This window comes from Plectropomus leopardus, chromosome 13, assembly GCF_008729295.1.
Source record: "Plectropomus leopardus isolate mb chromosome 13, YSFRI_Pleo_2.0, whole genome shotgun sequence".
Classification (NCBI taxonomy): Eukaryota; Metazoa; Chordata; class Actinopteri; order Perciformes; family Serranidae; genus Plectropomus; species Plectropomus leopardus.
This window is the reverse complement of record NC_056475.1, coordinates 12,709,106-12,727,075: the sequence shown is the minus strand read 5'-3', so window position 1 is coordinate 12,727,075 and position 17,970 is coordinate 12,709,106. Positions and strand designations below refer to the sequence as shown.

The window sequence follows — 17,970 nt, the reverse complement described above, 5'->3', positions numbered from 1 at the left end:
GAACGTTTTGAAATATGTTTAGATTATCAGAACACTTACAGAAGAGTATAAGAGTATAATCAGTGCTTCCTACAGACAGATGGGCTTAAATGCATATTATGTTCCTATGAAAATAAATAAAAACATCAAAGTTCAATCAGTCACAAAAAAAAAACCCATATTTACAATTGATTTGTGCTGTGAATTTATTCCTTGATGATTTATGTCTGAGTGCAAGGGTGGGTAACTCTACTCCTGTAAATTAAAGGGTGAGTGAACTTTTCCCTTCATTGCATCTTTGTGTGTGTGTGTGTGTGTGTGTGCGTGTGCGTGCATGTCTATGTGTGTGTGCGTGCACCTGAACATATGTGTTACTCCTCTGTTACCAAAAACATAGCTACAAGTTTCCGTTTCAAAGATGCCAACGTGTTATTTGATCTTTTGCAAGTGTGTGTGTGTGTGTCCTTCACATGCATGCACACACTCGTTTGTTTCAGCTAAGGTAATTATGTGTAAGTTGTGTGAGTGTATGTGTGTGGTGGGGTGAGGAGGGAAGGGAGAGGGGGATTTTTTTTAAATACAGAGGGGTTGATAATTATGGGTTAAATGAGTGCTCTCAGTCAGCCTCCCTGAGTGTGTGTAAAAAAAGGAAGGCGCAGCGAAAGCCACTTCAAGGCCGGCTAATTATCCCGAGGAAGAGAGGAAACATAAATGGACGATTTTGCGGCTATAATGTTACAGCAAAACGGCTACATCGACCTCAGCACGTGAAATGGAGCCACAACTACTTTTGAAGGCTCCTTGCAGCCCTGCACAGATGTGTGAGCGTGTGTGCATACATATGTGCGAAATCTATTGAGAAGCACAGTATATGTGTGTCTGTGTGTGTGTGTGTGTGTGTGTGTGTGTGTGTGTGTGTGTGTAATTCACACTTGCATATTCTATAGATGTGTTATATTCACATGTGCTGGATTGTGTGTGTGTTTGTGTGTGTGTGTGTGTGTGTGTGTGTGTGTGTGTGTGTGTGTGTGCGCGCGTGTGTGTGTGTGTGTTGCTGAATTCTGCTGTTTCTGCATGTATACTGGTTTCCAGTGGTGTACACCGTGGTTTTCAGTTTGTAATCTATCTTTTTATGTAACATGCAAAAATTGTTTTACAATTTTTATTGCAGTCATGAACTCTGACTCCTTACAGTCAAGGCCCAGTCAGATTTTTGTGCCTCCAAACGAGCAATAGTTGTGGCTTGAGGCATTTTTTTTTGTTTTCGTTTTGTTCATTCCTCCATATGCCCCTTCTGTCACATACACCCCATGAGGGAATTTCGGCATAAATGTCCACTTGGACTCAACGATAAACTGATACGATTTTGGTGGTCAAAGGTCAAGGTTTCTGTGACCTCATCATAAACTGAGTAGTATTTGGTGTTAAACGTAAAGGTAACTGTGACTTTGCATCCTGCTCATATTCATGAACGTGATATCTCAAGGTGTTCTTGAGATATCACGTTCATTTAGATTTAGATTTTGGTGGTCAAAGGTCACTGTGACCTCACAAAACATGTTTTTGGCGATTATTCAAGAATTCATACACTAATTATCGCAAAATATCTCTCAAATGTCTAATAGGATAAAATAAAGTGGTGCCATATCCCAAAGGTTCACGGTCAGCGCCATAATGTTCCTCAAAAAAACTTCACTGGCCATGACTCAGCATCATATCTCAGAAACAGAAGGGGAGACATTTGGTCAGATACTCAATTGGTGATTCTAATCTTGGGTGCCCACTTTGAAATTGTGCTGATTGTATAGATCTTCTGTGCTGCCGGGGAGAAGATGTGTGTGAAGGATGTTTACACAGACAGGGATATTAACTGTAAGTGTAACTTGAGTGGTTCGCAGAGGCATACAACCGCAAGGTGGTAATTCAAGTTATGTCATATAACCTAAATACACATACATTCCAGTGCCACTCGCTGCTGATGCTACCCAGTTTGGGATTTTTTTTCTTGCAAAATGTCATTGCTACTGCTGAAAATGTAAAGCTGAACCATGTCATATTAAACAATGGTTATACTGCATTGGTGTTTTGTGGGAGATGCCTAAACTACCAGTTTGTGACTTCTAAATACCTCTCAATGTCAACATCCTCATTCGGATTTTGGTGAAAGTAGCAGCACATACAACATAGTGCTGCTCCTAATATCACAAATAGATTCTAATTCTGTGTCAAACACTGAATGCTTCTCACAATAAACTTAGAATCCATGACAGCATCACAACTCATTTTACCAATTTTTCTTGGCCCTACAACATTCATTGCAATTTTTCAGAACAGCTGCCATGAAATCAAGTATGTCAGGTCACAACAATCATAAAGACAGCCCGAGAAATCCTGGAGGGACTGATAAACTGTTTTACCATGACAACATGATGATTTTGTTGTCATCCTGTAAGGTGACTGATGGTCAATTACTTAACCTACAATGCTCTGTCTCCATCTCTGAGGACTTCAGGTTGTAATGAATGCAGACCATCTTATCTTAAGCCTCACCACCACCTCCACCCTGCTCCCAGACTACCTCCTCCTCCCACACCCTCAAACCTCCCAGCCTTCGGCTCTCCGGTACAGAGGTTGTGCGTTTTGTTTTCATGTGTCTCGACATTAAAAGCGGTTTAGCAGTTTGATCTTAGCTCCACAGCTAGCTGTGTAGCATACACATGAGGGTCCGTTTGTGTATGTGTGTGTGTGTGTGTTTGGCCAGTGAAAGAGAGTTTAAGATGTTGATGGATAGGAAAGGAGCCGTTGGAAGTGTGTGTGTGTGTGTGTGCGTGTGTGTGTGTGTGTGTGTGTCTGTGTGTGTGTGTGTGTGTGTGTGTGTGTGTGTGTGTGTGCATGCACGTGTGGTAATGTGCAGTGTAGCGTGTGGAAGCTCTGCCTTTAAGTGATAAGGTATTCACTTTGTAACTCAGCAGGAGGCCCAGCAAGTAGCACCAGATCTGCCCCTCTGTAGTTCTGATGTTACACACTACATGCACGCGCGCACATGCACACACACATGCACACACACACACACACACACACACTCTCACACACACACTCAAACACACAGGCTTGTCCATCTCAGTGTACAAAATAAAACTACTTAAAAACTTTTCTCAGATATATTCATATACATGAAAATCGACACCTCTGCAAAGCTTTCAGAGACACACACACACTTAGAAATATATCCATCCGTACACATCCACCCACTCACAAACACACTATCACAATCGCACAAAAAGACACATTTTTATACTCGCCTCCCACAGAAACTGTTGCACTGCCCAGTCCACACACACACACACACACACACACACACACACACACACACACACATATGGCGTGGTTCAAACATACGCAGTCCAAGGCTGCCTGGTTAGCTGCCTCCAACATTGCAAACCGCTGTGACGTATCGTATGTCAGCCAGCATGCTGTGAGCATTAGCAATAACTAGATTTCACGTAAGTTATTGAAAGCCATTTGTAAACAGAAACATGAAAGCAAACAAGCTTGCACGCAGCCCCACTTGATCATCAAAGGCTTATCGATCAAATGGGCCTCCTCCTCCTCCTCTTCCTCCTCCTCCTCCCTGCTCCACTGAAGACCAATGGGAGCAAAGTACAGCCCACACGTTTGTTCCAAACCAGGTTTAAGATGTCCAGTTTTCTTCCCTTCCATCTTTCGGTCTTGTACATGCAAGTTTATCTGTTCAGTTGTAGCCAATGCAAATGTCCCCGCAAGTGTAGATAAAAGCAGAACATATTCTGAGAGAAGGACGCTGGCATCTTTGTGTGTCTCTGTAATCTTGCATCTTTGAACATCAGTGATTTGGTTAAAAAAAGAAAAGAGATATAAATGAGATTTGTCTAAATCATTTCATGTTGGTTGCTGGCTGACTGTGATATCTTCTTTTAGAAAATGGAAGCAAGGAGAATGTGCATCACTGTGATGCTGCCCGATCACATTCATCAGTCTTTGGCTAAATGACTTGATATTATATATTGAATACAGTTGCCATCATTAGCAATTACAATTATACAGATTTATTAGTTTGTTTGTTGAATTTCTGATCCTTTATGTGTCAGACACTAAAATAACAATTCAAGTTATGATAATAAATATTTCACCCTGGATTTTGTCTTAACAAATTAATCAGCAAAAATGATTTTAAAAAAAAGAAAGAAAGAAATGTATTTAATTTCATTTCATTTAAATATTGTTATCAGTCCTGTTGCTCCAGACCGTTTATTTGTTATTTTATCTATTATTTTTTTCACGTAAACCATTTCACTCAACAGTTTAATTGCAAATTATGGGATTATGGGAAATTATGGGAAATGGATGCCTCTTTAAGTGGAATTATTGCCCAAATTTAAAAGTTTAAATATTGATGCTTTAGGCTTGGGTGCTATTTATTTTTCATACCTTCATACCCTCCTGGAATTTTAACACGGTATACAGGATTTTTTTTTTTATATATGGGCGCGGCATCTCTCTAGTATGAGGTTAATAGAAAGATGAGTGGTTCATCATTGTTATTTAAACTAATCTTTGTGTCATTGTGTCCCATCAACAGTCCAACAAAGTGTCGGTGGTGCAGCAGTCTCACGGGATGCACCCCCTTACGTCCCTCCTGCCCTACAGCAACGAGCACTTCAGCCCAAGTCCTCCACACCTGCCCACAGACATGAGCCAGAAAACAGGTGAGAATTCATATACATTTATAGACATATACCTGCACACACACACGGAGTGTAGGCTGCATTCTTGTTTAAATACTGAATTACACGCATTGAAGAGGACACACACTCAAGTAAACACAGACATACTCCAGACAGCTGCGGAAGTGTTGCTGAAATTCTCGTCCATATACACACTGCGATCAGTTTGTGCTGTCGACATGTCAGTCATCACATTGACTCACAACACACACACACACACACGTCGTATTTTATCGGAAACACTTGAGAAATGTTATAAAACAAATGTAATACATATTCCCCTTTTCTATCTCTTACACACACACGTAGACACACACAAGCAATAAATTCATGTCATCAGCTCGACGCCCCTTCTCTCCTCACACATGGACACACACACGTATTCAAGCACGCACACAGTGTGTGAAGTGGCAGCTTCGGCTCCGTCAGCCCGTGGCGGTTCCATGGCTGCTCTGAAGTGGCCTGCTCCTCTGAAGGGACCGCCAGCCACACACACACACACACACACACACACACACACACACACACACACACACACAAAGATGGAAACAATTAGAGTGACAATCGCACAAGCCATCACTGCAGCACACACAAGGTTCTCCTTAGCAAGCACTGTACATACAAACACACACTGTGCTCTGTTTGAAAGTCACAAACAAACACACCCTGACATTTAAACACTGCAGGATTTTAGCCTTTCAGGAGGCGGGGCTGAACGGGTGGCAGTGTCGGCTGGTCCATCTGTCTCTCTGTACTGTACGTCTCACACTTTGAGACGCAGGATATCTTAACGGCTGACCACATTACTGTTGATGAATATATCTATGATCCCCAGAGGATTTTGGCAACCCCATCATCTTTTATCATCAATCATCCTGTCACCGTCGAAGTTTTAAAAATGCAAGAGGCAGATTGTCATAGAATCTGCCGAGCACATTCACGCTCCCCAGATGACTAACCATACATGTTTTAAAGGGGTGATCCACCAATTTTACACATCAAAGTCTGTTTTTAGACCTTGGAATGCACTACTGCATGTGTAAAAACAAGCTGCATGAAGCCTTATGGGGCTCCAAAGGGAGCTGTGCAAAATCTGATAAACTGGTTGGTTGGAGTTGATGACTATAACTTTTAAGATTTATTTTTTTTAAATCTGGAGGTGTGGAGTTAGAAAGTTGTGAACTTAACAAACCTCTGTAGCTCGCTCCTCATCTCTGTCTGAGGCAAATGGTGCAAGGCTACATTAGCCGCTACTTGCAGAGCATACTCAAATTTTAATCTCAGTCACACTGTTGGCAGTCAAGTTGCATTGTGGGAAATGTTGGAATCAGGTTTTGTGGGTACCAGGTTTTGACAAGAAAGAAAAAGGTGTGGAATCATATGTTTATATCATATAATCATATATAAATCTCTGTTTTTTTCTGTATCAATTTTGATTTTTTTATGTCCATTTTGAGTTGGACAATGTCACTGCTGAGTACACTGCTACATCTGTGGAGAGAATGGGTGGTTTAGAGGCAATTGTTATGGCTGAGCACTGAAAGTCAAAGATTTAAATCATCAGTCGTAGAGCTCGCAGTCAACTGAGATTCTTAAAGTTGAGTAGTCTGTTTTTTGGGGGCTTTTATTACCTTTATTAGAGACTAGGACAGATACAGCATGAAAGGGGGAGAGAGAGAGGGGATGACATGCAGCAAAGGGCCGAGGCCGGACTCAAACCCGCGGCCGCTGCTGCGAGGACACAACCTATAAAACACAAAAAAGGGGCGCCCGGTGGCTCAGTTGGTAGAGCAGGCACCCCTTTTTTGTGGGACGAGAGGCTTAGGAGTGGTAAATTTACAGTTTACAGCAACTTAATACGATTCAGTCTCTGGCTTTGTTTATCTAAAAAAATCTGTTGCACATTTCTGACCAATCATTAGCATAGTTAGCATGCATTAGCTCAGAGGGCTAACTTGGTTTGTTTACTATATAAGGTGACTGTAGCTGTGACCCTGAACATGCCGCCAAACCACATTCACACTATGGTAAAAAGGGAATGAAAGGTCGAACAGTTATATTGAACAGCTAAATCTGACTCCACTTATGTAATTCTGAGTCAGGAGCCTGAATCATCTCAATGTACAGTCTTTGGTACGAGCTTGTAAAGTATAGGTTCAGGTAAAAAACACAGTAGTGCATGTGAGCTGTGGGCTGCAGGATGGGGAAGAGAAAAAACTTTTTATGCTGAGTGAGTAACTTTTATTGGAGAGAATGGCCGCCATCCTGGAGCATGTCATCCAGTTCTCTGTATACATTAATGAGACTAAACATTTTTATTTTGGACAGGAGCTTTTCCATGAGCACATTTATTTGAAATTATTGGATGTAATTCAGTTTAATTCTCCAGTTTACAAGCAAAGTTTATGCACTTCAGATGCAGTTGGCAGTCTTTGCTAACAGTGACAGTGCGCTGAGTACATCATCATATGCTCATCTCCTGTATGATACCAGATAATGACTTGTGTGCTGTTTTTTGCACACAACATTTTTATGTAATTTTGAGTGATAAAAATTTCAAAATGTTTGCACCAGACACATTTTACCAGTTGTAAGCTTGTGAGACAAAAATCTAACATCATCAGAAATTGCAGCCCATTTAACAAGATAGACTATAAACAGAATGACATAAAAACAATATCACTTATTAATTGATATTGATTATTAATTTCTCTTAATCATTAAACACAAGACGCAGAATACAACCACAAATTCTAAAAAGACTTGTTAAATTTGAGTGCAGGCAGAGGTCAGCAGCATATAACTCACAATTTAGTACATCTGACAGCCATGAAATCGCTCCCTGATAGTTGAGGTGAAATTCACTGGTCTCCTAATGCTGCTCAGGTTTTACTCAGAAACTTCAGAGAGTTTATACCGCGCTGACTCTGAACAATCACTGAGGGACTTTGACAGTGATGATGACAGCAAAAGCTGGTACCTTTTTTTTTTCAGAGAGAAGTGAGGAAGAAGGAGGAGAGGAAGAGGTTGATAGCAACAGACAAAAAAACAAACCTCAGCTGAACAAAAGTCTTTTCTTGGCTCTGATTAGATATTGGAGTGTGACCTCAGGCAAAATTCTGCCTGCTCCGTCTGGAAACCCCCTTATCCAACAAAAACACTCCCCTTGTCTGGTCTAGACTCTTTGTGTGTGTGTGTGTGTATGTGTGTGTGTGTGTGTGTGTGTGTGTGTGTGTGTGTGTGTGTCCATGACTGACGCTAGTACAGTGACTCAGCCCTTAATGACAGACTGAACCACCTGCTTCAAACTCCTTACACACACACACACACACACACACACACACATACACACACACACAGCTGTACCTAACCTTTCTCACACTATCTCACCTGAATTCTTACTATGTTTCCAGTCAGTAACATCATACAGTACGCACACACACACCACCTTACCTCACTCTTCATACCATTCGTCAGCTCCTTACAGGTAGGGGTTACCTCATCAGTGATATCATTCTTCTTCTGTCCTCAAACTGTTCTCCTGCATCACTGAGCTCAACGCTGATCAATAGAGTTTTATACCTGTTGGCAGAAACCCAGGGCATTAAAGCTGAGGTGTGATGTGTGAAAATACATCAAAGAAAAAAAAAGCAGGGGCGATTTAAAGATGTTTTAGATATGTAGGGTACTGCATAACTGGAAATCTGATATTTTCAACCATATCTCTCATAATTCAAATACAATTTTGATAGAAATATTTGATATTCAATAGAAATGGTCACAGGTTTTAGCAGGGTCAGATCACCAGTTCCCAGACTTTTTGGATTGTGCCCATCAACAGTGGCTGCACGTTGTGAACAGTTCACAACTTGCAAAGACTGATTTTCCTTACTATCTATTATGTGTACAAAAGTGTAGTAAATTACCCCTCATGAAAACACATTAAATGTGTAAAAACAGGGAAAACAGTACATGAAACAAAGCATTACTTCACATTTTAAATTAGTTACACAGAATGGTCACATTTTTGATTGTCTTTCAGCCAAAACTTTATTTGTTGAATTAAAGTCTGAGCATTTTAGTCGAATCTTTGTCAATTTTTTTTAGCCATCAGATTATATTGAACATTTCAGTCAATTTTCGAGCCAAAACAAATAGTTTTGTCACATCAGTCAAACTTATTTAACGTAAGATTTTTTGTCTTATCATTATTTAATAAAAAACAGAGGTTAATTAAATCATCTCTCTCACACACATCTCTCTTACTCTCTCTCTCTCTCTCTCACACACACACACACACACACACACACACACACACAAATGTGATGACTAGTCTATGTTTTTTATTGCATTTTAAAGGCACATTGATGATTTATTCTGCATGTTTAGTGTTATCTTATTGGCCCTTCTTTTAGAAAAACTGCAGATCCATCTTTTTAGAATAAATATTTGACGATTATGATCAATGGTGGATCAGTTTGAACACCCTTAGTTTAGATACTACTGGTCTATGGAGAGCAGCTTTGATTTGATTGTCCCAAGGCACAAGAGAGCATATGGTGGCCAGCGGGGACAAACACTCAGCTGCGACATTCAGAAGCCTCATTCATGCTCTCTGTGGGGCTATCCAGCTAAAGGCAGGTTTGACATTCATGTACACTGGTTAAAACACTCACTTCTGGTCTTTCTAATGCAAAGAATGAGTCTCTCAAAAGCCCCCAGTGTGTTTATTTTGTTTGCTGTATGACATTTTTACCACAGATGACTAAAAGTATGTGCACATGTGTAAGTCAGTGCAGGCCAACTAATATAAAAACTACATTCATTCCTATTAACACATGTAGATTTGTAATATCAGTGCTTTCCTGCCAACATTTGTCATCTGATTTCCTAAAAATATATAAAAACACCACCATATCTGTTTGTAAAAGAAGCATGGATCAGGCTTTTGACTATTAAAGTAAAATGCCATAACATGATCCCTTTTTGTCACCTGATTCACATGTCTTATTGTCAGGTGAAGGCTCTTGTGTCTTTTTAAATAGCATCTCAAACCTTCTCTCAGTGCTGTCACCATCTAATCACTCTATCTTCATACTTAATGTTTGTGTAGAAAAATATCACCAGACTTGTTGAATTTTGGTATTTCTTTATTTTTTTAAATTTTGTTTTACCTTTGCGGTCATATCTGGCTGTAGCTTTTGTCAAGCAACCAGCAACCAAAATGCTGAATTTGCTGGGATGGTTTGAAGTCACAAATTCTGAAATTGGAAACTGTTTTAAACTATTGTTTCTGTCTTTAACATTATCTAACAAATAATATAATTGAGTCTGAGTTATGTGCTGTACTGCTTCTGCTTATAAAGGTCTCTGTTCACTTCTCAGCCACTGTTACAAAAATTTTAGTGTGATGTTTTAACAGATGCACATTATTTCCGAGCTGAAACGCTTTTGATTGTTCATTGTTTGAACAATTGTGAAATTATAGTTAAACATATCCTCAGGGTTAACCTGTATGTATCTTATAATCATTTCTTCGCTCTGCCAGTTCCTTTATGTCATTCTCCGGGCCTATAATTATCACAGCTTACATAAGAGACATGATTACATTTTCTCTCTTCCTGCATTACTTTACCAATGATAAGTGATATACCAGGATTAACCATTTGTATAGAAGTTCATCATTTAACTCCTGTTACTCTGCATTCAGAGGTTTCATGTTGTCGTCATGTTGGTGACAGCCAATACGATGTTACAGCTAATTATAGATGACAGCCGCTTAGTGTAACATAAGTGAACTGGTCTTTAGTTATATTTCTGCCCCCAGTTGAAACCTCAGTCTCCTTCAACCTCTTTAAGGTTGTACGTTGAGTTCACAGCTTTCACTTTTTCACTGCAGTTTACTTCCTGTGGTGTTTCCATCAGCGCCCACTGTCTGTTTTCACTGCTGCTAAAAAAAACGTTCCTGGAGGACCTTTAGTAATACTTCAGCTTTATAGCCCCAAACTTTCTTTTCATAGCTAAAATGAAAGCAAAACTTTATGTCTCGTGCCTTGCTCTATCATTGTATTGCAACACTGCCCTCTAAGCACCCGATTTATGTGAAATGAAATATCTTCTTCCACCTAAAATTTGCTGTGCAGATCAGTTTCACCTTTTCAGGCACCAGAATAAACACAATAACCCAGCCCAGTGAAAATGTATTTGTAAAACTGTGTTTAAACAAAATGTTTTCTTAATCCCAGTTCTAAAATTAGTTGCAGCTCAGTTTCAAAGTCACTACAGAGGGAGTACAGACTCTGTCACAAGTAAGCCTCCCCCCACTCAACGTCATCACCCCACAACAATACTGCAAGAGACTTTAAATTAGAAACTTTCAGTGACAATGACAGGGATGCAAGGATGCCAGTTTCCGTGGTAACCAGAGAGTGTGTTCTGTTTTTATGTTATCTTGAAAGAATGCATGTTTGATCGTATTAAAGTAAAAGGTCACTCTGATGCTGCTGTTTTTATCTGATAAAAAAGCAGGACAACAGAGAGGAAAAAATAGCATGGAGATTGAATTTCTAAAAAATATATATATTTGCAACAATGTTGTTTTTATCTGTAGGATTAAAACATGTTAGAACTTTATAGATGTATGTATGTTTGACTCAGTTATTTAAAAAATTGTTTTTACTTTTTCTCACTTTATCATTCTCCTTTTTATCTCACCCAAATCTTGTTTGCTTGTTTTTGTTAACATAACACTGTGAAATATACATTTTTAATTGGTTAAGCATAAAACAAATAAAAAGTTCAAAACTTTGAACTTTGGGTTTCTCATAAACGGAATATGGCGTTTACATGCTCAAACACGTAACGGGCTACTCCGAACACATTATTCATGTCCTTGTAAACACACTCATAGATTTGGCATACTAGGTAAAAAAAAAGATGTGCTAATTTAAATTTTTTAGGATAATTGTAGTCATGAAACGATCACAAATTTAAGTACCCTTTGGTCGGTTCATCTTTGACATTGTGTGAGCCAGCTGCTCAGTCCACTCAGTTCAGTCCTTTCTCCACTCAACCATAACACCACATTCAACATATGATTCAAAAGTATTCATTTCCATTCGATCCAGCGCTGCCACATTGCTTTGACTGTTTCTAAATGACTGTTGGCTCGGATTGAGTGTGGAATACAGAGAGAAAAAGCAGAAATGAAACATGTCTGCTTGCTGTCACACTTCTATGTGCAAAATGAACACCGATCAACACTTACTGTATAGTCTCATGTGGTCTCAAGATATTACTGTGTGTGTGTACAGAAGTGTGAAGTAGCAAGCTGCAAACAGCATGCTTCAGTCACCTGAGCAGAACTTTAGGTTTTTGCTGCGTTTGAAGCATTACAAGAGCAAAGGATGGAGATCTTTTCTGTTTTTCCTGTTTTTGCAGCAAATCCATGAAAAGATCAAAACAACAATGAATTTATCACAATAATAAGTAGTGTCTGTTTAAAGCCGGGTATATCTTAAGCCTCTGTGCTACTGATATCTATTGTTGTTCCAATACGATTAACGGCAAACTATGTAGGATTTTCCCAAAAACCAAACAAATAATAACAACAATGTACCGACTCATACAGAAATCTCTCCCCATTATCACTTATGACCTACAAGAAGTGTGGGACAGTATGTGTTTTCTGCAGAAAGTCTGCCCTCTACCGTTTTTTTTTTTTTTTTTTTTTGTTTTCTATGCTTGGGTCGTTTACGGGCATGTACCCCCACAGCATTCAGGTGAGGTTCGGAGCTTTATAGAAAGGTAACAATAGGTGACAGACTGTAAGCAGCAGGCATCAAGAGATATAGCGCCAAAAAAGCGAGGCTAAACGCCAAACGAGAATTAAGATGGGATTGGATTTTAGTTTCACTTTCACTTGTGACCCTGTTTACAAACAGTAACCGACAGTCCTGCATAGTACACCTTTTAAAAGCACACATCAGTAGGCCACGCCATTCATTCATATTAATGAAGACTCACACCATCCTGCTTCTCACGAGAGCGCCTGATGTATATCGGTCCACATCTGAAAATTGTCCCCAAAAAACGCACTTTATATTCCTGTTTGAATTATGTTTGGGCCAATGTTTGTCTTTATATTGACCTATATGTTAACAAACTTTTTATTCTTGCCGACGCTTTTTTTCGGTAATTGGTCGTAAAATTATGTTAGCTGTAGCTTTTGAGTCAATTCTGTAATCTCTTAAATACATTTTTCTGAGTTAAGTTTAGAATATCACGTTTCAGTTTTGTTTCTAAGTTTGATATCTTTCATAACATTAGCTCTTGCAATTACTATTGCTTTAAAGTGACTTACTTTTGAATTCATTTGTTGCCTTCTGATAAAAAAAGTACCCTATTGTCACTCTTCGGATGACTGATGGCGAGAGTGATTCACTCTGCTCAAAAACAGCATTGAAGACAAAGGGAAACTGAATTGGAAATGAAATGTGCTGAATAATAAGATAAAAATGAGGAGTCATATTAGACATGGCTTTAATACCCTGTAGTTTTACACTGTAGAGTAAAAGGACTTCTGGTATTACTGTGATTTCTGATGTTTGCTCTTGACAAAGTATCTGTTTCTTCACTTGAGTAAAATTTGTCAGCACTCATTACCGCCCTTACTGTAACATAATGCTACAAACTTAAGTCTGGTCTCGGGCTCTTTTATGTACACCACACAGGCTGCTTGTCAAGTCATTTAAAGGCTCGGATGCTGCAGCACTTTCACTGTGGTGGTTATAACCACCACAGCACATTATCAGTGCAGGAATACTATTTTCAGCTCCTCGAGTCTCAGTTTAACACACACACGTTCTGATACCGAGCTCAGAGCCAGGTTTGACTCAAATGGTTTCCCTTTCTAAGTTGTTTCCCAAGACGCTGACATGGAGGCCGTGAGATAGTTGCTTTAGCTGTCATTAAGACGGCTGCTTTAAAAGGGGCATTCCAAAGAAAACTGCCCCATTACTGCTGCTAATTTCCCCCTGCAGGTTTCCCAACAATAAACAGGGCTGCAAAAACATGACTTACAGAAACAGGCCTCATGTTTCCATCACATTCAAGTGTGACAGATCAACAGTCAAAGGATGTTAAGTTTACCATCTCAGTATTAAAAGATGTATTAACACTGGTTGTTGTTAATGTTGTTATTCACCAGTATCCACTAACATTTAAAATTTATTGTAAATGGTTTATTAGGGCAATCTGCTGAGTTTAGCAGATGTAATCAAAAGCAATTTATCGATTCACTTTTATCTTCTACAATATTAACACAGACAGAAATCTATACCAGCCTCAGGGCACATTCAGCCTGATGAAAGCCCTCTGGCAAAACAAGATGCTGTGTTGGATTTGTTCTTGTCCAGTTTGAAGGAAGAATGCAAAGATACTGCAGCTGTTTATACTTCATCTTTCTTGCAGGACTATAACTTTTAAGTGCTAATGGCACAAATCTGTGTATTTGTTCTTAATTTTGTTTTCCCGGTTCAGTTCTGGGTAAAAAAAGAACATGTGGGTTGGGTCGCAGGTGTTGGTTGGCAGAAATATCAAAATAAAATGAGAATAATAGTAATATAATTAAATGATTTAAGGTTCAATGTTACGCATTATGTTGAGCAAAAAATATTAATCTAAACTGTATTTCCTAAACATTTTTTTAAAAAATTGTCTTACTTTCACATGTATGAAATGAGTGATTATCGTAGGATTTAAAGTTTAGGATTGGGATGTGACTCTTGCATCATTGGGTTGTGAAACCAATTGGTCATAAGTGCAGGTGGCAGATCGGGCGCAGTATTACAGGTTGCAGTTTCGGTCCGGGAGCAGTTTCTGAAAATTGACCCATTATTCATATTTTAATGAATTTAAGATGCAGTTTCTGTTTTCCTTTTTCTCAACAGAATAACCTCTAGTTTCGCCCGCTGTAAGTGGTGCGTGTAAAAAAAAAAAAAATTTTCTTATCTGTCTTGTTATGGTAGAGAAACCAGGAGAGGGCAGAGATGAAAGCTAGAATGGATGTGGAGGAGATCATAAACGTAATATAGGGGGATGGATAAATCCTGGGAATGGATAAAGGGAAAGAAAATGTGTGCAATGAATGAGGAAGAACAGGAAAAGATCGAGAAGGAGAGAAACAAGAGGTGAGAAGGAGGACAAAAACGTGGAGTAAAAAGTCTGGGCAGCTGACGGGCGGAGGGCAGTAAGAAAGGATGAGGAGAAGGGAGGAAGGGCGTGGCGGGACAGACAGAGGGAGGGGAGGGAGGATCGGAGTGGTGAGACAGGTCGACTGACTCAGTCACATTCCTGTCGTCCAGATTTATAGTGGCTCGGGGTCTTGAAACAGGCCCGGAGCCGCGGCCAAATTACAGTCATCTAGAGCATTCCTCTGCTGCAAACACAGGTTAGCAGCCGGGCCGCGCTAAGTGCTAGGTGCTGCCTGTTGACAAATGACTTCCTTTGAAGGGCACAAAGAGAGAGACTGGATATTTACTGTGTGAGGGCACAGAGTCGAGCTGTCTGTGTTTCTTTTGTTGGAAAACATTTTTGGCTAAAAGTAGAGATGAAGAATGTGCGATGGTTTGTTTGTGTGCGTGTTTGGGTGTGTGTCTATCAGTGTCTGTGTAGTATGTTTTTAAAATGTGGGGACTTTAACTTGTGTAGAATAAACCAGTGAAACCAACTGGCGACATCGGCTCCCAGTGGAGGGTCCAAAACACACAGACACACAAAGTATCACGTCACACTCTCAGCGACACACTGTAACAGGATGGGAACAGAAGTGTGTGATCTGTGTTGAGGGTATCTTTGTGTTTAATAGCAGGTTCCCAGACTACTAATAGCGCTAATAGCCTATCAGACTCGGAGGCAGGTTCGGGGGCCGCCGACCTGACCTGACCATGAGAGTGTGTGTGTGTGTGTTTAAAGGGGGGGGGGTGGCAACATTCATTTAGTGTGTGTATTTTTTATCACTTCAGTGACAAAATACAAGAGAGGAAAGAGTGATTAAGATGATGTTAATGTGTGTGTGTGTGTGTGTGTGTGTGTGTGTGTGCGTGTGTGCGTGCGTGCGTGCGTGTGCGCCTGCCTCCAGGCATTCACAGGCATCAATCCCAGGACCTCTCAGGGTACTACTCCCTCCCTCCAGGCGGTGTCGGCCAGATCTCTCCCTCCATGGGCTGGTGAGTCTCACACATGCGCGCGTGCACACACACACACACACACACACACACACACACACACACACACATCTGTACATGCTGTGACTCACTCAGTCTTTTGTGTTTTGTGCACTTGTGATGACCTTGTTACTGTGTAACTTAACAATCCTTCCCTAACGTAAAGGAATAGAATAAGTCTGTCTCTTACATGATGACATAGAAGGCGAGCTTACAAAATCAGTCGAAAAATGTATCGGTTTATAGGTAAAAAAAATTAATCAGTAGCTATTTGATAATTAATGAAACATTTAAAGGATTCGTGTTTAGGATATAGTGGCATCTAGTTGTTAGGACTGCAGATAACAACCAGCTGAAATCTCCTCTGTGTTTGAAACATAAACTCCTGGTTACACTTCCTTCAATGTTCATTGTTCTTATGCGGAGCTCTCCTAAACAAATTTTAAACTGGTACAAACACTGAAAAAAGGTAGTTTCACATCAAAAATCAGTGTTTTTCCAATTCTGTTTGGTGTGTCGTGGAGAGGCTGTTAAATACGGAGGCCGATGTGAAAATGCAAAAGGCCCTATCTGAAGCCAGTGTTTGGTTTATCCGTTTTGGGCGACTTTAGAGACGTGATGATGCAACACGGCAGAGTCCGTGGACGAGGACCCACTCTTGATTTAGATATAAAAGGCTTATTCTGAGGCAACAAAAACAAAAGATTCTTATTTTCAGGTGATTATACACTGAAGAAAATGTTCTTATTAGATTATATACAATTTCTGCCAATATATCCCCCTTAATCCTACACACTGTACCATAAATGAATTAATTTAAATGTAAAGATTTTCCTGGTTTTCTGAGCCTTCTGTGACAGTAAACTGTATATATTTGCATTTTGTGTTGTTGGTCAGACAACGAAAACATGCTTCTGCTGTTCATTCATAACAGAATTTAAACCATTAACCTGTATCTAATTTATCTTCTAACCCCCAAACATTCATTGGCACCCCAAAAAAGTCACCTGCTAATCTTCATAACTCACCTCTACCTTCCCAAACATCTTCATCATCATTATCATCATCACATATACACACATCCTCACAAACACACTCTGACCCAAGTCAGTGTTACATACATCACTGTCTCACCTGGTGTCATAGCAGCTAACCTGAGGCCTCCGTTGGCATGGAAACCACTTCCTTTGATCCTCTGTGTTTTGTACTTCAACTTGTGGCCTCTAAACAAAAGGAATATGGACGACTGACAACCAAAATAGTGTTGAGTAGCAAACAATTCCCAACAGTGTTACGGATGTTAAAAATCTCTATCTGTGTAGTCGTAAGAGAGTCTTCTGAGTGCATGTTTTTACTAACTAATATAAATTGTCATAACAGAATGTGGTTACGTCTACTTGCCAGCAAAGTCACCTGGAAATGTTAAGTACCCCAAAGTTTTATGTTATAAATGTATATTAAGGGTCACCAGCATTAAGAATCTGGCAGATGCTAACTTGCATATGTTGCATTGCATAATATAAAATTAATTCATATTTTGATCTGAGTTTATCAGCTGTTATAACATGTGTAACTAGTGTACATTTGTAATTTGTGGTAGAAAAACTGTTTCAGGACTTGTGTGTCCCACATGTTAAACATGACTTTATTATACTTCCTTTGCTATGATAGGTGCCTTTCTTAACATTTACAAATTGTGCATCAACTCAGTGTGGTGATGTGAAATGTAAACTTCCTGCATTGTTCTATTCATGTGTTTATTAATATTGTACAATTTCTAATTGATGTGAAGTTATTTCAGTTACTTCAGAAACATAAAAGAGAAAGAATAAAATACATGTCTAATCGACTTAGTTCAGTGTCCTCTAAAATGTCTAAATTGAATAAAATTTAATCAAAATCAGCCCAACTGCAGTTAAAATATGCAGACTTCTTGTTTAAAAAATCCATTTTGAATTTCAAAAATATAAGAAATTGATTCAGCATCCTCAATAACCCCTAAA

General features: G+C 39.5%; 1 protein-coding gene across 1 annotated transcript in view; it reads left to right on the top strand.

The window, feature by feature from the left end:
- Positions 1-17,970, top strand: part of tcf7 (transcription factor 7) — an 88,547-nt gene that overhangs the window by 50,005 nt on the left and 20,572 nt on the right. Inside the window, 2 exon segments of the mRNA XM_042498634.1 lie at positions 4,598-4,724; positions 15,883-15,970. Coding sequence (XP_042354568.1) covers positions 4,598-4,724; positions 15,883-15,970 — 215 coding nt within the window.